The 27412-nt window shown below is 52.4% G+C and overlaps 1 protein-coding gene across 1 annotated transcript in view; it reads right to left on the bottom strand.

The window, feature by feature from the left end:
• Positions 1–10557: 10557 nt before the first annotated feature.
• The window catches only part of KCNK12 (potassium two pore domain channel subfamily K member 12), a 55754-nt gene continuing 38899 nt past the window's right edge, over positions 10558–27412 (bottom strand). The window contains exon 2 of the mRNA XM_036873924.1: positions 10558–12899. Within this exon, the coding sequence (XP_036729819.1) occupies positions 11998–12899 (902 nt within the window). The 3' untranslated portion in view covers positions 10558–11997. The remainder of the gene's footprint in view (positions 12900–27412) is intronic.

The raw sequence follows: 27412 nt of genomic DNA, 5'->3' as shown, positions 1-27412 counted from the left end.
GCAAAGGGGGAAATTACAGGTTAACACCGGTAAAGAAAGGCTGAGGAAGCTCCCAGATTTGGAGGAAGAACTGCAGGCACTAGGCCTCAGGGAGCACAGCTGGGCTCAGGCAGGCGGCTAGGCCAGCCTCTGCTCGCTCTGCACGGTGGCTTCCCTCTCCCCTCCTGGAGGCAGACCCTCCATGTGGCAGAGGAGGGGGTTGATCGCTGGCTGACAGCCCCTGCCGGCAGGATGTGGCAGACAGGCATTCAGCATCTAGTCCACCCTCCTCGTAGCAGGCTGTCCTGTACTGCAGAGGCTAGAAGGCTGAAAACTACACTTCCCAGACTCTCTTGCAGCTACCATTCTGGATGAGATTCCAAATGTTAGATGTACTTGCACAAGATTGGACGTAGAGCCCATGCTTCTGCTGCTTTCTGTTGGCAAGCGGGTGTATCTGGTTTTTGGGGAGTGGCTTCTTGATCATGGTGGCCTTCATGAAAAGGGCTGCTTCCTGGTCATAAGAGAGATAGCACCACCCTGTGGGTGTGTCTCTCCTGAGAGTTGGTCCTGAGAGCCCAACCTAGAGTCTTTTCAGCTTTCCCAGTGATGGGCCATTTAACAGCCCAGGTTAAATTAAAAAATGAAGCCCATCAGAGACCAAAAGTAGAGTGCGGAGTGAAAAAGTTTTCTGCCAAGAAGGAAACCTGATCCAGGACAGGGTCTAGGAAGGCCGTTAAGGCTGTTTCGATGAGGATTTTTTTTTTTTTTTCCTGGCTGTGCCCTGCGGCTTGTGGGATCTTAGTTCCCCAACCAGGGATCGAACATGGGCCCACAGCAGTGAAAGCACCGAGTCTTAACCACTGGACCACCGGGGAATTCCCTGGATGAGGTTCTTGAGGAAGAGAATTGGTGAAGATCTTTTAAAACCAGAAGACTGCTGTAATGCACAGCATGGTGACTACAGTTAATAATACTATATTTCATAGCGGAAAGTTGCTGAGAGAGTAGATCTTAAAAGTTCTCATCACGGGCTTCCCTGGTGGCGCAGTGGTTGAGAGTCTGCCTGCCAATGCAGGGGACACGGGTTCGAGCCCTGGTCTGGGAAGATCCCACATGCCGCGGAGCAGCTGGGCCCGTGAGCCACAATTACTGAGCCTGCGCGTCTGGAGCCTGTGCTCCGCAACAAGAGAGGCCGCGATAGTGAGAGGCCCGCGCACCGCAATGAAGAGTGGCCCCCGCTTGCCGCAACTAGAGAAAGCCCTCGCACAGAAACGAAGACCCAACACAGCCATAAATAAATAAATAAATAAAAATTTAAAAAAAAAAAAAAAAAAAAAGTCCTCATCACAAGAAAAAAAATCTTGTAACTTTGTATGGTGACAGCTGGTAATGAGAATTATCATGGTGATCATTTTGCAGTATATACAAATATCAAATTATTATGTTATACACCTGAAATTAATGTTATATGTCAATTATACCTCAGTTTAAAAATAAAGGCTGCAAATTCCCTCTCTGTCCCATAGTAGGAAAGCAAAATCTCTGAGTGATATTGGCTGGATTTGTTGGCTGTGTAAGCATTTGGGGAATGGTGGTGGCCTGTTGTGTACGAGTGGTGCCTGTCTCAGGATTATGGTGTCCAGATGTCTCTCCTAAGCACATAAGACCCTGCCCGGGGACTATGGCATCAGTGCCCTGTGACATGCCTGAGTCGTAGTATGTAATTCTGTCAGGTTGTCAGTGTCAGTGGGCTGAGTGGCCAGGTCAGAGTTTATCACCTACAATAAATTTTTTCTGCTTAAACCAGCTGAACTGAATTCTGTTGTATTAACTTTACCCTGACTGGTGTACTAGGCCTAACTTGTATTCCAAGAGAAGAAAGGGCCACTCTATCACCTCCAGTCCTTGTAAGGCCAGGAAGCTGCTTGCCTGGCCAGGGGCATGTGCCCTTCCTTAGACCAATGATTGTGTCTTTAAGGATGTGGGACCATGATTGATCCAGCCTAGAGGGGAGGGTGGCAGGGACCGTAGGTGGTCTTACTCCACACCATCCCAGTTCCCTTGCCCTTGCTGTCCTCCTGTATAGAGGATTGAAAGCAAAATGCATCATCTCCTGGCCTCCCCTGTAGGTAGTGGTGACCATGGGACATTCTTCTGGTTAATAAGATGCCAGCAGAAAGTCCCTAGGGAAGCCTGGGAAAAGGCTCGCTGGGAATTCTCCCTTCCTACTTCTTGCTGCTGGTAACATGGATGTGAGACTTGGAGGTGTAGCTACTGAAGTCACAAGCATGAGGACCAAAGCCAGCATGCTAAGGACCCCAGGGCAGAAGAGAGGAGGAGCTGGCTGTACGGCGGGCATCACCGAGACACGCACAACCCCACACCACCTGCCTCCAGACTTCTGGTTATCGTCATCAAATAAACCCCTGTTGGGCTTCCCTGGTGGCGCAGTGGTTAAGAATCCGCCTGCCAATGCAGGGGACACGGGTTCAAGCCCTGGTCCGGGAAGATCCCACATGCCGCGGAACAACTAAGCCCGTGCGCCACAACTACTGAGCCTGCACTCTAGAGCCCGTGAGCCACAATTACTGAGCCCACGTGCCACAACTACTGCAGCCCATGTGCCTAGAGCCTGTGCTCCGCAACAACAGAAGCCACTGCAATGAGAAGCCCGCGCACCGCAACAAAGAGTAGCCCCCGCTCGCCGCAACTAGAGAAAGCCCGCGCGCAGCAACGAAGACCCAACACAGCCAAAAAAAAAAAAACCCTGTTTCTGCTTCTTTAATCTACTCTCTGTTGGGTTGTCTGTTAATTGCAGCTGAATGCATTGGTAACTAACACAGGAGGCACCCTATGATCCACAGGCCCGCTAGACCACAGGGAGATGGGCTGGAGTTTTTTGCAAAGGATAGAGTGACAGGGATACTGTTCCCATAAGAAGGAAACAGGAGAGCATCCTGGGCAGACAAAGACAAAGGCTCTAGGATCTACTTTGACAGGCCTTCTCAACACACCTAAAGTTTCACCTGCAGACAGCTATGATTCCAACTACGAACATGCCCCACAATCATGGTTTGTGCCTACTGAGTGCAACTCAGCAGTACTGCGACGTGGGTGTGAGAGGGTCTTTAAGAACCTGATCTGGAGCAAATTTAGGTGGAGGAGCAAAAAAGATGGGGTGTGGGTAGAAGAGGTCTCTAAACTCTGGTGTTAACTGGCTGCTGAAGTTTTGATAAATGAAGGATGTATCTTATTCTGTGCCAGGTGGAAAGTAGATGAGGGATGGGGAGCCACAGGACTAGAGCTGGGGTGAAGTACAGAGCCACCCAGTGCTGGGCATGGGGCTCAACCCCAAGCCCTGGCTGTGCCTCCTTCTGGGGTCACCCACCACCACGTCATAGCTCCTCGACCACAGTGGGCGGGCTTCATGTCTTATTGACTATAAGTGCTATAGGGCTAAGCGCAAAGCATACACGCAATAGGTGCTCATACGTGTTTGTTGAATGAATGAACACAAGGCCAGGCAAATGGGCTGGACAGAGCTGTGGGCCAAGCAGGAAGGCCATCTGGCTTCTGCTGGAGATTGGCTAGTGAATTGCTGTGTGACCTTCTCCTTGCTAGGCCTCATTTTCCTCCATCTGCAGAATCAAGCAAATGCTCCTTTTTTGTTCCCTCTCTGCCAGAACATTCCTCAGTGAATGTTCAGATCAAAGGGAACAGCTCTATGAAGTTTTGCTTCATGTCTTATTTGCAGCAATTCCTGGAACTAGGCTTTTAATAGAAATGTTTGTGTGCCCGTGCATGCACATATGCATTTGGACCAGGGGCTCTCATGTGTGAGGACATGCATCCCGAAGAAATCTACCCATGGCCCCAACATCTATGGGGGCTGTGGTGGGAGAGGCTCCCATTTTACCAATGTGGATGTCACCCACAGTGGTATAAAGTCCTAAAGGAGGCCTCAAGGGGTAACCAAGGCATGGGGGAGGGGTGGGTGCCCCATGGTGAACAGCAGCAGGAGGGCTTTCCATAGGGACAACGGAGAAGAGGCCACTTGGAGGTGGAGGAGACCACAGTGGGGCCTGGTGGTTGGGGAAGAGCTTCCACTTCAACTTCCGCCAGCCCCGGCCGCAGAGCCCCCATGGGGTTCAAGCTTTCTGATTGCAGAGCTCCTCTAGAGCAGCACTGCAGCACAGACCTCGCAGCAGTGAAAGAAATATTCTGCGTCTGTGCTGGCCAATATGGTAGCCATTAGCCACATGTGGCTCCTGAGCACTTGAAGTGTGGTTAATGCAGCTGCAGAGCTGAATTTTTAATTCCACTTAATTTAAATTCATTTAAAATTAACGAGCTGTGCGTGGCTGGCGGCTACTGCATCGGACAGCACAGCTGTAGAGAATGGTACAAATGAAAACCAGGACCCGGCGCTGGCGGAGGTTCTTACAGGGTTGTGGGTGTGCTGGAGCCGCAGCTTTCAGCAGGAAGCTGGCCAGTCCTCAGGGGGCACAGTTCCTTCCCTCCTGCATCCAGATGGCTGGTGCTCCTCAGCGCAGTCCATGGTCAAAGAAGAACAGGGACAAATTGTTGAAGCTGGGTTGGGCATATGGCTGAGGTTAGCTAACGGTGGTTCTTTTTTTTTTTTTTTTTTTTTTAAATTTTATTTATTTATTTATTTTTGGCTGTGTTGGGTCTTCGTTGCTGCACGCGGGCTTTCTCTGGTTGCGGCGAGCAGGGGCGACTCTTCATTGCGGTGCGCGGGCTTCTCACGGCGGTGGTTTCTCTTGTTGTGGATCATGGGCTCTAGGCGCGTGGGCTTCAGTAGTTGTGGCATGCGGGCTTCAGTAGTTGCAGCACGCGGGCTCAGTAGTTGTGGCGCACAGGCTCTAGAGTGCAGGCTCAGTAGTTGTGGCACACGGGCTTAGTTGCTCCGCGGCATGTGGGATCTTCCCGGACCAGGGCTCGAACCCGTGTCCCCTGCATTGGCAGGCGGATTCTTAACCACTGCGCCACCAGGGAAGTCCCCTAACGGTGGTTCTTGATAAGAATCCCTGTGGCACTCTCACATTTCTCCTCCCAAACCTCAGAGTTACAGAGCTGAGAGGCCAGCCCCTCACTTTGCTGACATGGAAAAGGAACCTTAGGGAGGGGAGGAGATCTGCTCACAGTTGGCCAGAGAGGCAGAAGTGAGCGCTCATCACCGGGCGTTCGTTGCCTTATGGTTAAACCTTTCTTGAGCGATTCCACCAACATCCCTTCTGTGAACATTTCCCTCAGAATGGAGTAGGAAGGGGGCTTGAAAGTAATTTTCTTTGCAGGGACTCCACTTCTTACAGTCAAGAAAGCACTGTGCAGGCTCCAGGCCCACAGGACTGCACACAGCTCTCCTCTCTGTCTTCTCACAAAGGGCTCCTTCTGCAGCCGGCTCACCGTGGCCCCTCTCGGGCTCAGCTTGGACAGCCTGCCTCTGAGAGCCTCCCCTGACTGCCTGGCGGGCTGGCCGCCTCTCTGTGGGTGCTCCTGGCAGCCCAGACTGCCCGCGGACGAGGAGCACTCATCCTGCAGAACTGCGGGGCCCTGTCCGCTGTCAGCTTCCCACAAGCCTGGAGTAAGGGCTGTGCTGTCTTTCTCACTTTGTCTCTCCAGCCCCTAACATGGCAGGGGGGTCCTGGCCCCAAACTAAACAAATTACTTATCCCCTCTGACCCAGGACAAAATGAAGGGAAAGTACCAAATTCCCAAGATTGGTAGGAGATTAAGTGAGAAAAATATGCAAATCTCTTGTCCAAGTAAATATAAGTGTTTTTTTTTTTTCTTATCTTCTCATCAGGAGAACAGAAAGGTAACTGACCAACTGACCATATAAGGGAGAGGGTTGGCAATCCATCCAGGATGGCTGGCTGGGGATCTAAAATGTCATAGGAATCATAGGCCTTAGAGCTTGAAAGGAAGGTAAGGACCACTTCATGGAGCTAAAACACCCACCTGAATTGATTACACAGCTGGGGCATGAGACCCAAAGAGAGAGGAAGACTGATGGGTGAGCAGAGCCCAGGCCTGTCCAATGCCACAGCTAGCTTGTGGGTCTCAGCTGGAAGCAGGGTAAGAGAAAGGCCTCTTTCCAGAAACACCACAGGCTAGAGTTTTTCAAACTGCTGGGTATAATTCCTAGGCAGATCAGGAAATCGATTTGATAGCTTTGACCAGCACTGAAACAAAACAAAACCAAAAAACCAGAATGGAAAATAGTACACTGTGTATCACTGCAGCTGTACGAAATCTTTGGGGCTGGGGGGAGCCAGAGAGTGATTTTGCAGATTGAGGCAGGCAGGGCCTGCACTTGAGTGACCTGTCAATTACTTCTCATCTCTAGGGCAAACTGAAGGAAAAAGATGATCTGGGGAGGGGGCTGTGGAGGAGAGAGGAAGTCTCAGTGGAGTTTGGCGATGGTGATTAAAGAGGTGCCAAAAAGGAGAGGGTTGCAAAGGCATCGTGGGCAGAAGCAATCATCTGGCTGCAGCCTTCTCCCCCAGCTGGCACCACAGAAAGGACCCCCTGCAGAAGCAATAGGGGCTGCCTGGTCTCTTATCATGAAATGCCTCTATAACAGTGATACTGTATTTGTGGAGCATTTACACTTTTTGGCGTTCCCAGCCTCCTGCGAGGTGATGGTGAGGTGGGGGGTGGTGGTGGGGGGATGAGATCGTTCTCCCATTTTAGAGATGGGGAAACTGAGGATCTGATGAAGCCGACTGCCAGATGCGGAGCTAGAATCCAGACCTCCTAGCTTCTGAATGCGTGCCCTTTCCACACCACAGTGTGAGTGCTCTGTGTTTAGAGTGTACGTTTCAGACCCTGGTTGCCCTTTAATTAATTAATTTATTATTATTATTATTTTTTTGGCTGCGCCGCGAGGCATGCGGGATCTTAGTTCCCCGACCAGGGATCAAACCCATGTCCCCTGCAGTGGAAATGCGGAGTCTTAACCACTGGACCGCCAGGGAAGTCCCCCTGGTTGCCCTTTAGAATCACCCGGGCAGCTGCCAAAAAAATTCCATTGCCTGCCCGCTCCCCTCCTCATTGAAATTGAAATCAGAATCAGGGAGTGGGAGTGGGGCCAGGGCATCAATATCTTTCAAAGCTCCCTTCAGAGAATCTAGTTCACAGCCAGGCTTGGAAACCACGGCCACAGTTGGGGTCATTTCCCCCAGTGCTGGGTTCCTCATGCACCTACCTTCTTTCCAGCCCTGGCCATCAGAATCTGCCTTGGCCCAGTCTGGCCAGGCTGCCTGCAAGGTCCACTGGTGCCCTTAGCTCAGATGGATTTCACTGTTGTTTTGTAAAGTAACTCCCCTGGGACGCTGCCACCCTGGCCCGATCCTCATCCTCAGAGCTGACATCTCTTGGGCCCCCCCCCCCCCCCCGAGAGAAGGTGTGATTAGGGAGATGGGGAGGCAGGCGGATTTGACAGACGAAAAGCAAACAGCTCAAAGGGGTGGCAGGCTGCATTTTATTCATCGTTAATTTAAACACCCCTCAAGCCCTCTCTTGGAGTGTTGCTCGGAAAAATAAATGTATTGTCTAAGAAACCCTGCAGGCTTGCCCCGCATGCTCTAACCCCCTCCTGAGAGAATGGGTAACATAGAAAATGATTTATAAAGCAAGGGGGGCAGCTTCCCTAGGGAGGAGGTGGGGGGAGGCTGACAGAAAGGGGAAGGGGGTCCTGGGCCAGGTCGGTGCAGAAATCTCACCGCTTCAGTGATGAGACTGGCCGGGCGTGGTACCTGCAGGTGTCAGAGCTGCTCCAGGGGCGAGAGTCCGGGCCCTGAGTCCATGCCGATGAGCCCGTCCTGGGGGTCAGGAGCGGTGTCAGCAGCCCTCCCCGCCCCAGGGTGGAGCCTTCGGTGGCACCAACCAGCACATTTTATAACAACCATTCCAACAAAAAAACGGGCCCCAGCCAGCGCCTCTTCTGGACTCAGAAGTGCCTCAAGCAGTCTGTCTGAATGTGCTTTCCAGACAGTGTGCGTGTGGAGTTGTGCTTTTTGTTTGTGAAGAATGTAAAAAGTTACAGTAAGGTGGAGCCGCCTGGCCCACGGCTCCTGTGGTCTCCGGCTCTGTGGGCTGCCGTGGCCAGGAGGGCTCGGGCGCCCCTCACCCAGGGCGCAGGAAGAGGGATCTGCTAGGAGGCCTGTCTGAGAGGCGGAGCCTGTGTACATTCAGCAGCTGTTTTCCAGGGTTTGGCTTGGGTTTGGTCGCTGGCGTCTGTGTAAAACACATACATGCAAAGTGTCCATGAAACTCCCCCCAAGACAGGGAGGAATTTTCCAGGCCCCTGCAGATCTCCAGGGAGTTAAAAATGCAAAATCCTTCTCCTTAAAGTGGCCCAGACCAGGATTATTTTTCCGTGGGGAAAGGGGCTAGTAGCTCTTTATAAGGCTGACGTGTGTGTGTGTGTGTGTGTGTGTGTGTGTGTGTGTTGTGTGTACACCCATGTGTGTGCATGATGCTGTGATGTGTGACACTCCTGGCAAAGCCCAGGACTTCGTGGCATTTTCCACAAGCTGAAGGCCTGAGGCTGCCTGAGCCTTCCGACTCCTTCACCAGGCCCGGGGGTGCCGGCTTCAGAGGACACAGGGCCCTGACCACCTGGCCTTCTTAGAGAGCAAGGGCACCAAGGGTGGCTCCTTCCCTGCCTGCTCAGCTCTGAGAAGGCCCGGCTGCAGTCTAAGATCCTGGCCTCTGTGTGGCCACAGCCGAGTGACAAGAGCCCATGCTGTCTGAGAGCCCATGCTACCTTTACGGGAGCCCCAGAGCCCCAGCACAAGAGGGGTGAGTGTGGGCCTCAAGTTAGGAAGCAACTCGTGGAGCCTGGGGACGTTGTGATTACAGTGAGCTACCAGCTGTGGGTCATACTGGAGACCCCTGCATGGTGGGAGAGGCCACAGCATCTAAGAGGAAGGAGCCCTTTCTTAGCCTGAGGTTCAGAAGAATCTGCACCAAAGAAAGGGGTCCCTATCAATGTCTATAATCCTGAAACGATGGAAGGATCCCATCCCAGCTTGTCAAGCAGGTCTGGTTCTCTATGCTCGCCATCCTGTCAAGCAGGATGTCAAACAAGCCCTTTAGGCATGGGTCTAGGCTCCAACAAACCCCCTGACCTTGGGAGCCCGGCTTTTCCCAGCAGCCCCTGGCATCTGGGGCACTGAGCCCTTTGGCCTGAGGTAAAGGACAATGATGATTGAAAAGGGCGGCGGTAGGGGGGAACCAGGGGAACATGGACAAAAATACGTGCATACCACTGAGTCCTGAGCTACCACTGTACACTAGAGGACTGGTGTTTCTCTGGGAGGTTGCTGAGCAGGAAGGGTCCCTTTCCTAGCTCCCTTGAACCATGCTTTCGATTCCTTCAGCAGCGTGCTCAAGCTGCCTGCAATTGCCTCCTTCCAAAGCCAAAGCATAGGAAAAGAAGTGAAAACAGCTAAGGCTGCAGCATGAGCAACTCAGAATAGACTTTAGGAAGCAGTGGTGACAGAGAAGACTGCCAAGGAAGGTTATGAGCTTTCCTACTCTGGAGGCAGGTCCTGTTCCCGCCTGTGGGGATGGGATTCTTTGCAGTCCTGCGCGCCAGTCAGCAGATTGCCCGGATGCCTTTTTGGCCCGTCTAGCTCAAGGAGCCATGATGACTGTGTCTTAAGCCTCCTGTTCTCTTCCTGGGGCTCACTTTCTCTGGGTTGGCTGCTATTTTGCCTGCTATTAAGTCCTCATGGTCTAGATGTCTCTGTCATGGGGATGTCTACTTTCCCCTCTGGATAGCTCAGATCCCCAAATTATTTCCTGTTGCCTAGGCGACACCTCTAACTGGATGCCTTTTAATCTTTCCTTCTTTTAAAGGGATAAACCTGATACTTTATTTCTAGGTCCTGCTAGAGGACTCTGCCCTAAACAATGCGTGCCTCTCTGAGCACAGTGTGACCGCAGCCGTTGCTCAGATGGGGGAAGGGTGGCAGTGTTGGGGAGGCTCATGGAGCTGGCCTGGCTGACGTCACAGTGCATCCTGGAAGCGTGGCTCTCTGGAAGCCTACCCTTCAGGAACTGGCAAGACTGACTTCTGTCCTGGCCAGCTCCTCCTCACTGGGGCTTCACCCCAGCTTACAGTCTGTGTTTAAAAACCAATCCCAATCCAAATTAGAAATTATCCCTCACCCCCCAAAAAAGAAGTTACCCAAAGTAGCTGGAGAGTTACTCAGATCTTAACTTGTTTTTTCCTTCCTGCCATGAACTGGAAGGGGCGAGGGGAGGCTGACATTCAAGTATGACTCTTAATGCTGTGTGTGTGTGTGTGTGTGTGTGTGTGTGTGTGTGTGTGTGTGTGTGTGTGTGTGTGTGTGAGTGTTCTAGGCACATATGCTTCCTTCACTGCCAGGGAGGGAGATTTTACGGCTTTTGATGCTTCTCAGGCAGACGGTGTGAGGTGTCCTGGTGCTTTCCTAAGACTTCCTGTCAGAAGCTCTATATATATTGGTGGGTCACACCGTGTCTGACTAGACTCTGGTATTTGCCCTTGGGATCGTCATCTTTTTGGATGAGAAAAAATGGGCCAAAAGAGTATTGTTCCTTTACAGTCCAAGACCCCCATCTCTTCAATGAAGGCTGGGTATCTGGCCTTCCTCCAGGTCAGTGACCTCCTATGAGGTAGAGGGTGAGTCTGGGAGAAACTGTCCTTCACCTTGAGGATCATCCAGAGCAAAACTTTAATCCTAAAATTGCTTCCATCCACCAGCTCTCTCCCTCCTGCCTTCCTCCACCTCCAATACAGACTGTGTGTGTAGAAAAAACACATTCACTTGAATATTAGTGGGGGCCAAACAGGGTGTAGAATGGGATGTGTCCCAAATACATCATGGGCTCTGGAGTCAAATTCTCTGACACTTGCAGGATGACTGCTTTGGTTCCTGGTGCTGCAGGCCCTGGTGCCCACCAGTGTAGCTGGCAGAGCCCTGATGCAGAGGAGGGGCAGCTGGAGGGGGTACCGCGCTCTGTACCCTCAGGCTGTCTAAAAGGGAAAAAAAGATAAGAAAAAATCCACACCAACAAAGAAAAATCTTGTCTGAGAAGACTCAGACATTCCTGGTTAATAACGAAAAGCATTCCCGTGGATGATGCTGGTGAAAGGAAGGAGCGTTGAGGGGATTCAGAGATGTGCCCTGAGCCTCAGAGATCAGCCAGCTGAAGCGGAGCTGGGCTCCTGCAGCCTGAGTGCTCCTGGCCCTGCAGGCCACTCCAGGCTTTCCCTCTTTAAAAGGAGTTGCCCTGTGTGCTGTGCTAAGTGGACTAACTCCAGGCTGAGAAAGGCCAGCCAAGCCCCTTACCACTGCGATTCCCAAATCTCTGGGAAATGCCACAGTCCGCAAGTTGGTGCTATGTTTCATCCCATTGCATAATACTACGCCATTCTCTGTGTGTAGCGGCTGTACTATATATATACATCAGGAGGCAACATATGGCTCTCCCCATCCCCACCTGTCATAACTGTGACTATATCACTTCTGACGACCAGAAGGAAGCTGCTGGGCTGGGCCAGGATTCTAAATGCTGCGGAGGTAATTCAGAGCCATGAAAAGTTGCACCATATGCTTTGGGGTTGCCAGCTGCTTACGTGCATCGAGACGGGGTTTAGTGCCAGTCTGCAAAACCCAGGGGTGGCACTCTTCTCACTGCTGTGTGCACCGGGCGAGGGTCTGGGGTGCCACTTTTTCTCTCCCTGGAGGAGAATCTGCTGGGGACCACAGTTCTCCGAGAGGGAGCCCATAAGGAAAACAGGCTCCCCCCAAACCTGCCCTTGATAACATCAGGCCTGGCCAAATAGTATTTCTTTAAAAAAAAATTTTTTTTTTTTTTTGGTTTCATTTTATTGGATAAAGGTTAAGAAAGCGCCAGCGTCTGAGAGAAGGAAAGCAAACGCCGCCCGGCTGCACCCCAGCCTGGTGAGGGTCCGTGGCGCGGCGAGGCACGCGTCTACCTGGAGGCGCTGGTCTCGGCCAGGCGGTTGTTCATGATGCCCAGCGCGCCCACGCCGCCCGAGAAGCCGTTCTGGCGCGTGTTGACGCACACGCTGCGCGGGTAGCCGTTGGCCGTCTCGGACAGCTGCTTCTGCAGCAGCGCCAGCGACACCTTGTTGGAGGCCGTGAGGTCGCGCATGGAGATGAGCTCGCCCGACAGGCGGCGGCCCTCGGCGTCGCTGTCGCGGGCCGCGGGGTCGGCGCCGAGCGCGGCCAGGCGGCGGCGCAGCCGAGAGCCCGGGGTGATGGCGTTGCGCCGGGCCAGGGGCGCGCCGGGCGCCGGGCAGCAGCGCGCGCAGCAGCGGCAGCTCAGCTTGCGCAGCATCCAGTTGAGCACCTGCTTGATGAGGATGGAGATGACGTTGAAGAGCGAGTAGATGCAGCACACGCCGAGCAGGATGAAGAGGAAGTTGCCCAGGCGGTAGAGCCCCTGGTTCCGGTAGGCGGCGTGCTGGCTGCTCACCAGGTCCCCGAAGCCGATGGTGCTGAAGGTGACGAAGCAGAAGTAGAGCGAGTCCACGTAGTCCCAGCCCTCCACGCTGGTGTACATGGCCGAGGCGCAGCACGACAGCAGCACGGCGAACAGACCCAGGATCAGCAGCACGTGGTACACCGAGGGCTTCCAGCCCGCCAGGCAGTCGGCTTCCGAGAGCGCCGAGCCGCGGCGGAAGGTGGCGGGCAGCCGGCCGCTGCGGCGCAGCTGGCGCTCCCGGCAGGCGCGCATGATGAAGGCCAGCAGTGAGATGATGCGCTCCAGGAAGAGGTTGAAGAACAGGATGGTGCCGGCACAGCCGAACAGCCCGTAGGCGATGAGGAAGGCCTTCCCGCCCACCGTCGCGGGGGTGGTCATGCCGAAACCTGTGGAGACCAGAGCAGGGGTCAGCGAGGTCCTGGCTGAGCAGGTGGTCCCCACCCTGCGCGGGGCAGGCATCTGCAGGTGCTGACATGGCTCCTATGCTGAGTGGCATCGCTCAAGTGGTATTTAGACATTTCTCTCCCTTGGTGGCACTAGATATGGTTCCTAATCTGGGCAACCCCTAAACTGATGGAGGAGACATGGCCCCTCGTCTGGGGGGGGGATCTATAAATCAACATGGGTGAGGCAAGATGGTCATAGGATTGCTGGGGACCAGGTAGGGTGTGTTCAGTCCAGGTAGCTATATTTGATGGTCTTTGAAAAGGGGTTTATGAAACGGACAAATGGATTGTTTGAGAGTGAGTCCACAACCTTCAGCGAGTAAGCGTGGCTCTGCCACTGGACATCAGCTCCTTCTCACCCAAGGACCACCATCACCCTTGCTCACACTTGTAGCCAAGGGAAAGGTTTTGGCCCCGCTGGGTTCTGTGCTGCCGTGTGTCTGGAGTGGCTTTTATCCTGAGAGGTCTGCTCTGTGCCAGGGCAGCTGCTCAGTGCTTTGACTCTTGTAATTAAGTCTTAATTTACCCATTTGTTCAAAGCACAGTCTTTAAGGGAGCTTCTCTATCAACTGATTTCTGCAGAAGGCTTGGCTTCCCGCCAGGATGCTCGGCCCATGTCATCCAGGGCAGTGCAGAGTGGCGGCTCTGCTCCTCCAGCCTGAGCTCTCAGCCAGCTGCTGGTTGTGATGTCCTTGTGGGACCCATGCTGCCTGCCTCTGGTTATGGGAGGGGATGTAATCCCTTAGCATGAAGATCTACTGCTGCCTGGAGTCTGAGCAGAAAATGCATCATCTGTCTGAGTGGCACAGTAGCACCTATCAGCACCTCTGTAGCAGAAGTTCAGGGGCATCTCTGTTTAATGCATGCCCGACCAGTGGGGTGGCGCCAGCTCTGGGAAAGGGGTGGCTTACCATTTCCCTAAAAAGGCCAGGGAAAGTTTTTTTCAGAATGATCCCTTAAACTTGTATGCTAATCATTTTCTAGATTCCTTGGAGGAAATGCCCAATTGCCCGACATTGTCTTCATCTTATGCTTAATGACTCAAGTTAGGAGAAAATCTTATAATGATACCTCTGTCGAGGAAGATGGAGTATGTCCCTAGATTCAGAATTTGGCCGTAAGAGTGTGAAAAAAGCCAAACTAGCAGTGTAACCAGGAACTCAATACAGGGATTTTGCTACACTTTAAAGCCAAACTTAAGTTCTTGAATTCATGAAGAAATCAGCTCTGAATCGATATGACTATACGTGGAGTGGGAGTGTTTGTATTTGTATGTGTGTATATTTATAAAAAGTCCTAGGTTGATAACCCAAGTGTCCAACAGCCTAATTCATAGTCTGTTCATACAAGGAAATACTATACAGCAAAGAAAAAGCACAAACCACTGCTACTTGCAACAACATGAATGAATCTCACAAAAAGAATGTTAAACAAAAGAAACTGGACACAAAAGAAGTATCCCATTTGTATAAAATTCAAAGCCAGGCAAAACCAAGCTACAGTATCTTTTTAGGGATGCATACTTGGCTGGCAAAATTATAAGGGAAATCAAGGAAGTAATTTTGATAAAAGTCAGAATTGGGGTTTCCTCTGGGGATGGCAGGGTGTGGTGACTGGAATGGGACCCGGGGGACTCTGGGGTGCTGGAAATCTTCTGTTGATCTGGGTGGTGGTTACATGGGTATTTGTTGTATAATTACTTTCAAATTGTGTGTTTTATGATTTTTCTGTACTGTCATGATAAGAAAAACTTCAAAATGCCTAGACTATTAGAACTGTGAGGGACCTTAATTCTGGTCTGCCCCTCGCTGTATAGGTGAGGGAGCAGGGGCAGAGGGGACATGACCTACAGCTTGTGGGGGACAGATGCCATGCATGTGTCCTGGCTTCTAGCTCGGTGCTTAGACCATCATACACAGCACTGCTGCTACCCATGAAGGGAAAACAACACCTCTCGTAGGGGGATCACTTGGCTAAATTCCTAAAGAAATGAAAAATCCTGAGCCTGGAATATTAATACTATGCCTAAGAGGATATTGAATGGGATTTTCCTATTTTTGAGAATTTTCAGCTAAAGTCTTAAAGCTAAGAGTGACATGTAATATGTTAGCCCTCATTCTAAAGAGAAGTTTTAGATACATCTGTCATATCGATTAAAATAGCAAAATGGGTCTGGTGACTAGTAACCCCTACTACCCACTTCCAGGCTGTACAGAAAGGTTAGAAATTATCCAGGGATAAGGGGAGACGGTCCTGAAGTAGGAGGGGTGCTGTGGCACCCGCAGGTCTAGAGATGGTGGTGGTGGTGATGGTGAAGAGAACGTCAGGCTGCAGCAAGGGCAGCCTGGCAGTTCATCTCCCAGTGGATGCTGGCTGAGCTGCAGACGCTTGAAAGCTTACCCAGGAGCACTGGAGTGGAGCATGGTGAGGGTTTCGGGAGAGCCAGAGGTGTCTCCTGGAGTCTGACGCTGTGCTGGATAGTCCTCTGGGTCAGAGGCTGACCGGAGCAACCCACACAGGCAGGGACAGGAAGAGGGCACCAGTGGGAGCAGTCTATACTCCCAGGGCACCTTGCACCAAGGATGGGGAGAGTGACATGGGTCAAGCAGACTCTGCAGACGGCAGCCACATCTGAAGAGACTCTGCCCGGGAGGGCTGCCTGCTGGATCAAGGGTGCCTGAGGGGCGGAGGGCAGGGGACAGCATGCGACGTAGTCACAGGAAGCACCACCCGCTCAGGGAAAGGTGCAGGGCAGTGGTCCCTGTATTGGGGGGAAATCTCCAAAGACCCATATGAGCTCCACGAAAGGGTATGTCTGTCCTAGCAGTGGGCATTGTGATGCCACCAGCAAAAGCTAAGAAAGGATGATAGTGGCACCAGTGATGTAAGACCAAGAGGAAACAAACAGATGACCCCTCCCACACTGCAGGTCCCTGAGCCGGGGGCCAGGTCAGAGCTGGAGGGAGAGGCTGAGCTTTGATTAGAAGTGAATTTGAGGATGGGATTTAGATTGGGTCGGACATCTGAGAATGGGTCTCAATTTTAAAACTGGTGGTACTTAAAAAAATATTATTTGGAAAACTCTAGCATCTATCCAAGATGTTGTTAAGGAATCCAAAGGAGAATTCTTCAAAACCATAGATGAAGACAAAGCCATTTCCCGTGCCAGCCCATTTAATAAACTGGTTCCAAAGGCCCACCACTCACAGTGCCAGCCCCGCAGGTCTCGTTTCGCTCCGTCTCTACAACCTGTGAGGGAGGCACACCCCTGTTTAACAGATGAGGAGACCTCGGGTCAAGGGGCTAAGTAGTTGCCATGGCCGCACAGCCCAGAAATGGTGGGGCTGAGCCTGAAACCCAGGTTGGCTGGTGTCTAACATCCACCTTCTCTCTGCCACCCTAGACTGTCTTCCGAGGGCACCGCAGGGCCTCCATGCCTCTTAGAAAACCAAGGGGGCTGGCAGCTGGGAGACCACTTTCATGTGGGGGGGGATGGCTGACCCTCAGTCACAACTCCTGTCCCCAAGGGTCCACTCTCCTCTTGTGGCTCTCTCTCCACTGACTGTTGCTGGGGAGAGGGGCCACTGCTCCTCCCTTAAGGTCTTCACCAAGGTGGACTCATCCCCCTTCCCGTGGCACAGCTAAGACAGCGGGGCAGTTCAAACCAGACTCAACCCAGGGCTTGGGGACAGCAGGAGGAGGCACAGAAGGGACCACTGCTTCTGGCCCCCAGTCCAGCCGGTTGCCCCCAGGCAGGGGACTCATCTGCCCACTGGGCTCCTCACAGGACTGCCCCTGCCTGACCTACCCCCGAGTCAAAAGCCATCTCCACTCTCGGGGAGCGTCTTCACATTCCTCCCAAATCCTCCATGATTGGACTCCTGGCTTCTGCCCCAGCACCCCCTTTAGAGTCTGGGTTTCTAGCTGAGGATCTGCCTCTTCCCTGGATGACAGAACCCAGAATGAGCCTTATTTTTCCACCCACGCTTCTCCTTCCCCACAGGGCTGTGGCCTTTGCCAGGGCCTCTGCACAACAGCAGCACCAGATATGCACCTGGAGCACCGTCATCCACCTGCTCATTCCTTTTTCCGGCAAACACTTCCTGAGGACCTGGTTTGGCAGGCCTCGGGCTGCTCTCAGGGCTCTGGTGGAAAACCAGACACCCGCACAGAGGATCCGGGCTGCCTTCTTAGAGGTTTTGCACAGCTCCCCACCCCTCTGCTGCCAGTGGCTCAGCCCTGAGCCAGGGCACAGCTTTACCCTGCTGCCCCCATGCAGAGGCTGGGCCAGACCTGTCCTGAGGTCTCCTCATGGCTGTGACTCCAGGCCCAAAATGATGCCAAGTGCTTGACTGGCTGTGGCACTCTCTGCCCAGAATGAAGGGGACAGGCAGGTCAGGAGGTTCTCTGTCCAGCACAGAGGGCACCCAACACGAGTGTCCCTCTCACTGCCCCGATTCCTGAGGTCTGGCTCCTGTGCCCACTTCACCTCCCTTTGCTTTCCTACAGACCCATGTCGGCTCAGCTCCAGAGGCAGGGCGGAGGGGGCACGGTCTACCCTCCTGCCCCATCAACGCCAAGAGGCTCAGAGCTATGGGCTGCTGAGACCCCTGGGCCAGGCCTCTTGCTGAGGGCAGTAGGGTCCGTGCCCAGTGCTGCTGCCTAGCCGGATGCTTCCCAGAGTGGAAGAACAGTCCCCCAGGCTCTGGGGAGCCAGGCTGGCTCTGGAGAGGGGCCCTGAAGCTTCAGCCAGAGAAAAGGCAAACCCAGCCACCCCGAAAATCCCCCTTTCCCCCACTCACACCCTGCAGAGGCAGGCGTAATCTGTCCCCGGGTTCACACCAAGCCTCTATTTTGTTTATGCCACAATTGATCTGCCATCCCAGTTTGCAAAGAGCAGACACTTGGGGGCTTTATTATGCCACTTTGACAAAAGCTGTGAAGCTCATTCCCACAGCCTGTCTGGTGCCGCCTTCGCAAATGGGGCCCCGGTGACAGGGCCTCCGGAGTTCAGCTCCGAGAGCCTGGAAGTGAGATGGGGAGACCAGCACTGGTCTGAATCGGGCCCTGGGTGGCAGCCTCTGTGCTGGACACTGGACGCATGTCCCCTCATCCAGTCCCTCCAACCACCCTCAGAGGGACGCATCATCAACCCCAACAATGCAGGCAAGGACGTGGGCCAAGGGAACTGAAGATACTCAGCCAAGTTACCGTTTGTAAGTGGCTGAGCTGACCCTGAAGCCCTTTCCACTGCGCCAGATGGGAAGCCTGAGCTCATCACCTCGGGGACTTTTTCCCACTGGCTCTGAAGTATCGACTTGGCGGAGGGGAAATATAATTTATAATCCAATCTGGGATACTTTTGAGCGCAAATAATTACCCCAGGACAGCAGGTGTAAACCAGAGCTGATCCAAGCAACTGGGATGTGTGATTAAAATGCAGATTCCAAGGCAGGTCCCACCCCAGAGGCTTATTTAGTGGGACCCAGGAATCTACATTTTAACAAGTGTCCCCTGATGATTCTAATGTGAATGGGCTAAAGCCCTTCCTTTAAGAAACAGTATTATGCTGTATCCCTGATGACCCTACTGGTTGGAATCTGCCCAATTTCAAATATTTTGATTTAAATTTCTTTTTTAAAAAAAATTTTCAGCTTTATTGAGTTACAGTTGACATATAAAACTGTAAGATATTTAAAATATACATCATGATGATTTGTTGGTTTAAATTTCAAGTGACCTAAAACCCTTGTCGTGGACATTGCAGCTGTCTCCTTAACAACCATCACCCCACCCCTCAACCTAAAGTGTAGCAGCCGGGCCCCTTGGAGAACTGACCCAACTGCCGGGGGTGGGCTCCGTTAGTCTAGGCCAATCAGGAAAATCCAGTCCCTTACCACGACTGGCTCAAGGATGGATAGGCCTAAGCCAATCAGTGAAGGCCATTTTCATGGCTACAGAGACTTGCTCAGGAATGGGTATGTGACCCCATTCAGGCCAATCAGATGAGAGGAGAGTTTCTCTGATAGTTTCTGGGTTAAATGCGTCTCACTTTTTAAAAAATACTTATTTATTTTATTTATTCATTTTATTTTATTTATTTTTGGCTGCATTGGGTCTTAGTTGCGGCACGTGGGATGTTTATTGAGGCACGAGGGATCTTTCGTTGCGCCGTGTGGGCTTCTCCCTCTCTAGTTGTGGCGTGCAGGGTTTTTTTTTTTTTTTCTCTCTCTAGTTGAGGCTCGTGGGCTTAGTTGCCCTGTGGTGTGTGGAATCTTAGTTCCCCGACCAGGGATAGAACCCGTGTCCCCTGCATTGGAAGGCAGATTCTTTTTTTTTTTTTAATTTATTTTTGGCTGTGTTGGGTCTTCGTTTCTGTGCGAGGGCTTTCTCTAGTTGCGGCAAGCAGGGGCCACTCTTCATCGCGGTGCGCGGGCCTCTCACTGTTGCGGCCTCTCTTGTTGCGGAGCACAGGCTCCAGACGCGCAGGCTCAGTAGTTGTGGCTCATGGGCCTAGTTGCTCCGCGGCATGTGGGATCTTCCCAGACCAGGGCTCGAACCCGTGTCCCCTGCATTGGCAGGCAGATTCTCAACCACTGCACCACCAGGGAAGCCCAAAAGGCAGATTCTTTACCACTGGACCACGAGGGAAGTCCCTAAATGCTTCTCACTTTTAAGAGCTGCCTTGGGTGTGGAGGGAGCAGGAGGTGGCCCCAGGAGTGGTTGGTGGCCACCTGTGGCCGTGAGGAGCCAGCCTTAGATGAAGCTGACACTGCAGAAGGCTGTCAAAGTATCCTGAAAACCCTAATGAGCTGTCCAATCAAACTGGCCAGACTGCCTGACCTACCCTTGGACTTCCAGTTACATGAGCCCATAAATCTCTTTTCCTGCCTAAGCCTTCTGTGACAGGCAACCAAACACACTCCAGCTGGTGCCGATGGTTAAGGGCCTGGTTAAACATCCCAGGGTCAAGGAAATGGTATCAGACTTGAACACAAAGCTTTGACTGCTGTTGTAGCCTCTATCAGCCAAGTGATCGAAGCAAGTCACTCTAACTCCTCTGAGCCTCTATTTCTTCATCTGTAGAACGTCAACCTCCTGATGCGAGCCCTCTCTGTGAACTGTAATATAACCTGCCAATGGGTGTTCCTCAAGATGAGACAGTAGACTTAATGCGACGTAGAGAGAATGCCCATGATTAAGAAAAAGAAATTTTAAGTAAAGTGAAACACGTTTATTTACTGCGGGACTTTTTAGAGCACTCACCGTGTTAATGTGATTTATGAAACCACCAGGGCTATGCTAACACTATCCAGCGTTCCCCAAACTAATTTGACCATCGAATGTATTTAGTCACCTCAGGTGACTTGAGTATTTCAGAGAGTAATATTTGGGAAATGCCATACTCTATCCTCATGAAGAATTAAGGATGAGGCATTTAAAAACATTCTCGAGGATTTCCCACGCTTTAAAAAGTCACTGCAACACTGCAATGCCTTTTCAGTGCCTGGCATGTAGAAGGTGTTGGGCCACGTCTGCTGAGTGAATGAATAGACTGTGACTCTACTTGTTTGGAGCAGTGATTCTCAAACTCGATTATCTAGGACCCACCTGGGGATCTTGTTAGCTTCTGGGGTGGGGCTAACAATTCCAAATTTCTTACCTGGTCCCAGGTGAGGCCACTGCAGCTGGTCAGTGAACCTTATTTTGAGTACCAAGCACAGATGACTTATAGTATTAATTACCTCCAGGGGCCTGTCTCCACAATGAGATTGGGAACCCCTTGGGAGTAGGGACCAAATTATATTGGCTATTTGGAAGCATAGGTTATATGGGCTGCTCAGGTTTGAATCCTAGCTCCACTACTCCCTAGCTGTGTGTCTTTGAGCAAATTAATTGACCTTTCTGTGCCTCATTTTTCTTATCTGTAAAGTGGAGATGATATTTGTATTTTTGTACTCAACTGAGTCAATATGTGCAAAACACTTAGAATAGTGCCTAGCACATTAATAAGCCCTTAATAAAGTCTTCTTCTTTCTGTTCTCCACAGTGAGCAAGGGAATCATGTATAAATTAGGCACTGATAGTTATTTGTTGACTGAATAACTGAAAATAAAAGTTTCAAGAACATCTCAAGGGTGAGAGTTAAATATCAGGGACAGTGAGAAGGCTGAGGTGTGGGGTTGGTGGGCAGAGGAGGGGAAAGGACCCATTAAGACTCATCAGATAAAATACAGGACTCCCAAATAAATATGAATTTCAGATAAACAAATCAATTTTTAATGTAAGTACATCCCAAACATTGCACGGGCCATATTTACACTAAAAAATGCTTCGTTGTTTTTCTGAAATTCATATTTGACTGGGAGTCCTGTATTTTTATCTGCTAAATCTGGCAGCCCTACCCATGGCCCTACTTGTCTGCTGGGCACACTACTTTGAGGAGCGTCTCCTAACATCGCCTTCTCCCGGGATCCTTCCTGACTGGCTGGAGGAGGGATAACAGGCTCACTTTAGCAATCAAGGAGCCTAAAGGTCACACAGAAGTGGGCCTTGCCCACACAAGGCCAGGCCAGCAACCTAGTCTTCCAGCGCCTCTTCCTCTCCAAACAGGGAACAGTGGGAGATGTGGAGTGGGCTGTGGGCAGAGGGTGGGGCTGCCATCGGGCTGCTCTGTGGTTGGAGCTGAGACACGGACTCTTGGGGAGAAGAAGGGAAGCTCCAGGCCACGTTCCATGGAGAAGGGCTGGACGCTTGAGAGGAGACACTTCCCTGGGACTGGAGCCCCAGGCCTGGAACCTCAAGGCTGCCCATGTCATCCTTCTCCAAATCCCTCCCCTGAGGAGGACAACTGACCAGCCTGGCCAAACCTTTTGGGAGGGCTGGGAATGAAAGGAAGGCTGGAAGAACTTTAGTGACGAATGGAAACGCGGAGGGGATAATAATAGCTGAAATGTGTTGAGCCCTCACTATTTCCAGGCACTGTGCCAAAGCTTCATGTGTATCAATGCATATTCCATCCTCACAGCTCTGTGAGGCACTGGGTAGCATTCATTCTAAGTCACAGCCTTTTTCCTCAAATTTTAACAGCCCTGAAATCAGGATGCATCTTACGATCAATGACTTGACATGGTTTATTTGGCAGCATTCTAAATTCTTAATGGTACACGTTATTGGTGCATTTATAATTGATGGTGTCTTAGATTTGATGAACTACAATGGGAACTATTATCATTCCCATTTGTGAGATTAGTAAACTGAGTCACACTTAATAAAGACACTTAGGTTAAATAACTTGCCCAGATCACAGAGCAAGCAAGTGGCAGAGCCCAGGTGTGAAACTAGAGGAGGGAGCTTGCGATGTGATAAGGGAGAAAGTTAAACGCACAGGAGTTCAGAAGAAAGAGACATAGGTTGCTTTTGGTTGGAGCAGCAGTTCTTAACTCTGGCTCCATAATGGAATCACCTGGGAAATTTAAATTAGTCCCCAGACCAGCTTAGGTCAGAAGCAGGGCTGATGTTCTCCTGGTGCAGAGACTGGGAGAGTCTTATGGAGGAAGAGGTATCTGAGTTCAGTCTTGTAGGGTGGATGGGATTTCGAGAGGGAGGAAGTAGAGGGCTGGGCTTGAGAAAGGTGTGCCCTGCCGGGAGAGCGCTGTGTACAAGGCCAGGGTAAAGGGCTGGGTTCAGCCTGGCTGTTTCCCACGTGCAGCTTGGCGTCTAGCCCACAGACAACGTTTAGTAACTCTTGCCGATGGAGTGGATGAACCTGTGGCAGAAGGAGAAGGACAGGGCTGGGAGACCCTCCCATCCACACTGTACTCAGGCTGAACTTGCAGGAGCACTGTGGCTGTGAGGGTGTCACCCGACACCGACACCGCAAGAAGCTTCTCCATCATCTGGGCCTGGCATCCAGCAGCATGTCTGGCCTTGTAGAGACTTACAAACCCTGGAAACATCAAGCTGCAGAAGATAAACTCAGGGAGTCTCCCTTCCTGCAGGCTTGGGAAGGGCCAGCATCAGCTTTCTTGGAGAGTTGAGAGCAGAGGCTGTGGCGTCAGGCTCTGGCGCCTCCACTTGCTGATGGGCCAATGGGGACACGTTATTTCTCCCCCTAAAAGTGGCCTGATGACCGCCTACTTCGTAAGGTTTCTGTGAGGAGTAAACGAGGAGGTGGCTCCCTGGTGAGCTCAAGAAGCAGCAAGCTTAACTGGGAAACGCCCGGGCGAGGCCCCAGCCCTCACACTGCAGCTGGAGAGCCGAAGGTGGAGCAAGGAATGGGCGAACCACGAACCACGGACTAGGAGTTTCGGCAGAAAGGACAAGCCCCCTGTACACACACCTAAGACGACGCTACCGCTAACTTGCTGTCCCTGAGTCTCACCAGGCCTCTGTGTCCTCGGCGGTCCCCGGTGAGTGGCAGCGTCCCATCTGGGCTGGCTTCAGGCTCTGGTCCCTGCGCCGGGGTTGGGGGGGCGGGGGGGAGGCACCACCTTTTCCAATCCTGAAATCAAGGGTGGCAATGGGGGAGGGGGACGCCAGAGAGTGGGCCTGTGGTGGGAAAGCTGAGACTGTGGGCTGCGATGTTTGCTGCCGCTGGAGGGTTTGTCTAAATTGTAACCGAGATGGGCAGCTCCCTGAGGGCGCAGCCCTGGGCTCCTTCCCACCGCAGCCGGGCGCAGGGCTGGGCTCGTGCTGGATGCTCCCTGACTCAGGACAAAGAGGCAACACAGAAAAACACAAGTCACATGGAGAAAGCGGACCCTTCCATTCTCCTGTTCAATTTTGCTTGTTCTCTGGGGGCCTTTGGGATGATCTTTGTTTGCTGAGAGCAGGGGGCGTGTGGGGATGGCTGAGAGGGCAGAGGGGCTAGGAAAAGAAGGCTGAACCCCGCAGGCTGCAGGTCGGGGATTTTTAACATTAGGAAAGTGTCGGTAATTTAGGAGTGATGGGCAAGTGACCCCAAGAATCAGCTTCGAACCTCGGCGCTGTTTTCCTCGCTAGTGGGGCTGATTGAACCTGCCCCCTCTGCGCGCTTTATCTGTGGGATTAAGGTTTTCTCTCCTCACCAGAAATCATTCAGCAAAATGAGTTATTAAAAGCCAGTTAACTACTCCTGCCTCCAGCAAGCTCCCGCTTACCAATCTCTCCCGGGGCCCGAGCTGGAGCAGCTGTGAAGCTCGGGCCCTCGGAGGTGGAGGGAAGATGACTCATTTACATAGAGCCCTTCCTCCGTCCTGCCCCCCAGATCTGTCCCTGTCTCTCTGATGACTAATCCTTTCCAGGGATGAGCTCACCGCCCCTCCTGCCCACCACGAAAGGAGCAGAGCCTTAGCCTCAGCCCAGAATTTGGGGAGAAGACTGGCTCCAAGGCCAGGGAAGGCAGGGACGGTCCCTGATGGGACAAAAGTCTGGCCATCAAGAGCCCGCGCTGGGGCAGTGAGATGAGGAAAGCCCTGAAGCCCGCCCAGCCCTGGCCTTGCTCCCTCCACCTTAGGGTCCCACACACACACAGGGCTGTGGTGAGGCTGAGGCCACCTCTCAGAAGGGCAGACACACCTGCCGTGGGGAGAAAGCAGGTCCACCAACCCGGAAGTGTCAATACGATATCAGCTGAATTACATTTCATCTCAAATCCTAGATCAGAGAGTAGCAGATTTTTTTTAAAATTAATTAATTTATTTATTTTTGGCTGTGTTGGGTCTTCGTTTCTGTGCGAGGGCTTTCTCTAGTTGCGACAAGCGGGGGCCACTCTTCATCGCGGTGCGCGGGCCTCTCACTATCGCGGCCTCTCTTGTTGCGGAGCACAGGCTCCAGACGCGCAGGCTCAGTAATTGTGGCTCACGGGCCTAGTTACTCCGCGGCATGTGGGATCTTCCCAGACCAGGGCTCGAACCCGTGTCCCCTGCATTGGCAGGCAGATTCTCAACCACTGCGCCACTAGGGAAGCCCAGGAGAAGATTTTTTTTTTTTTTTTTTTTTTAATTTTTAATTTTATTTTTGGAGGAGAAGATTTTTAAAAGGGAATCTGCGGTGGTTCCTGTCAAGCAAAGGCCCCTGCTCTCACGTGCACAGTTCCAACTCCTCTCAGTTAATTCAGTTTTTATCCACCTGGCGAAGCTCGGGCTCATCGCTGCCCACGCAGCTGTGAACCACATTTGAAGGAGGGCCTCTGCGCCCAGGCTGAGGGGAGACACGAAGAAAGGGGCCAGTGCCCTAGAGGCTCGTGCCTCGGGGCCGCTCCTCAGGGCTCCGAGTCCATCCCGCTGACTTGGCCTTGGTGCCGGGCCGCCTCGCCATACCTCTTCTCACAGAGGGCGGTCTGGCGGGCTGCTCCAGAGGAGCAAGCAAGCCAAGGAGGCACGATGAAAACAAACCGCACTGTAAGCTGCGGCCAGGGGAGCGCTCTGGAGGGTCCCCGGGAGCCCTGGGCGTGGCCTGCTGACGTGGCCCCTAGCCCGAGAGGCTGGTAAGCCAGCACGAAGGGCTCCATTAGGGTCCGGCTGGGTCAGGATGGCCTAGACTTGTGCCCCTGGACTGAGGCTAAGGGCTGAGGGCGCCGCCTTCTGCAGAGGGGGCGGCGGCTGTTCCTACCGCACATTCTGCTCCCAGCCCCCCTGCGGGGAAGGGAGGTTGGTCACTGGCTTACGGGGAGGGAGGGGCGGAGGGGCTGGATGGCTAGAGCCTTAGGCTATGCGCCGCACTCCGCTGGTGCGTTCACAGAGGGATCCCCGGAGCTGCTCCCGGAGGCTGCGGCAGTGTGTGGCTTCTGGTCACTATTGAGGAATGGAAACCGAGGCTCAGAGAAGTAAAATGACCAGTGAGAGAACACCACCAGCATTCAGGTCCCAAGCCCCACATTCACGGCTCTTTCCATTCCACGTCTTAAGGCCTGACTCAGCCTTTGGTTCAGAGATCGTGGCTGTGATTTTGTGGTTTTTGTTGTTTTTTAAAATTAATTAATTTATTTATGGCGGTGTTGGGTCTTCGTTGCTGCGCGCGGGCTTTCTCTAGTTGTGGCGAGTGGGGGCTGCTCTTTTTTGCGGTGCGTGGGCTTCTCATTGCAGTGGCTTCTCTTGTTGCAGAGCACAGGCTCTAGGTGCGTGGGCTTCAGTAGTTGTGGCACACAGGCTCAGTAGTTGTGGCTCGCGGGCTCTAGAGCGCAGGCTCAGTAGTTGTGGCACACGGGCTTAGATGCTCCGTGGCATGTGGGATCTTCCCAGACCGGGGTTTGAAGCCGTGTCCCCTGCACTGGCAGGCGAATTCTCAACCACTGCGCCACCAGGGAAGACCCTGTGATTTTGTTTTGAAACATGCAAACAACTGTACCATGCAGGAGGACTTGCTGTGGCCAAAATGCCTGCCCTGGGCCTATGGCATGAGTCCGTACCAGATCCCAGGCAACAGGAGACGGAGGCTAGGGCTCAGAGGTGTTAAGGACCTTGTCCAACGTCCCAGAAATTCCAACTCAGGTCTGCCGACTCCAAATCCCACACTCCTTCCACCTCATGGTGATGACCTTGCCTTTAATCCCCTCCCCCCACTTGCACAGAGAGGCCCTGATGACTTGGGACCCAGATTTCTGGTTTTCTGAAAACATTCTTTCTCCTTCTGGTCCATTCTGCACATTGTCCCAGATCGATTACATTGAAGCACGGCCCTGCCCAGATCTCTCTCCTGCTCACTCCACAATGAGCTCCCGAGTGACAGGAAGATCCGGAATTTCTTAGACTGGGATTCAAGGCCCCAACTTTTCTAGCATCAGCTCCTCTCTTTGAACCTTCTTCTTCAGGGCCACGAGTCCCCTCACTGACCCATACACACACATATTCATCCGCCAGGTAGTTACTGAAAGCCTGCTCTGTGTCAGGCACTGTGGGGATATGAGGTGAGCAGGACAGGCAGAATCCCAGCCTGAAAGAACCTAGTGTCCAGCAAACATACCAAGAATATTCCCTCCTCCGTGCCTTTGCACCCGCCATTCCCCATCTCTCAAAGTCTGCAACAACTTCTTTCCTTTTCTGTTCACCTATCTGAATTGCATTTGTCACCTGACAGCACTTAAGAGTTCATCAGGCATTTAATTATGTGCTGCTCACAATGGCCCCTGTACTACTGACTGTGGTCCCACAGGATTATTTAACCTTGTGTGTTTCTGTGTGCCTTGCCAATGAGGATGTGATCCGTGTCTTAGGTTTCCTCTCACACTTTATAATGCAGGAGCTCAAGAACAGCTGCTAACTTCCTGGCAGAACCAGCGGTTTGTCTAGTGACCACCAGCAGGTTCCGTACCAGAAATATGGTTTCCGTCTTAGTTTCAGTTAATTTATCTAACATGTTTTTGAGACCTGATGTGTGCCAGGCATGGGGGAGGGGAGGAATACTCAGATGTACAATATTGTCCATGCCCTGCTGCCAAAGGCCACCAGGTACACACCTGCAGTTGAACAAAA

This window comes from Balaenoptera musculus, chromosome 13, assembly GCF_009873245.2.
Source record: "Balaenoptera musculus isolate JJ_BM4_2016_0621 chromosome 13, mBalMus1.pri.v3, whole genome shotgun sequence".
Taxonomy (NCBI): domain Eukaryota; kingdom Metazoa; phylum Chordata; class Mammalia; order Artiodactyla; family Balaenopteridae; genus Balaenoptera; species Balaenoptera musculus.
The sequence above is the reverse complement of the archived record's forward strand: the minus strand, read 5'-3'. Positions and strand labels throughout refer to the sequence as shown.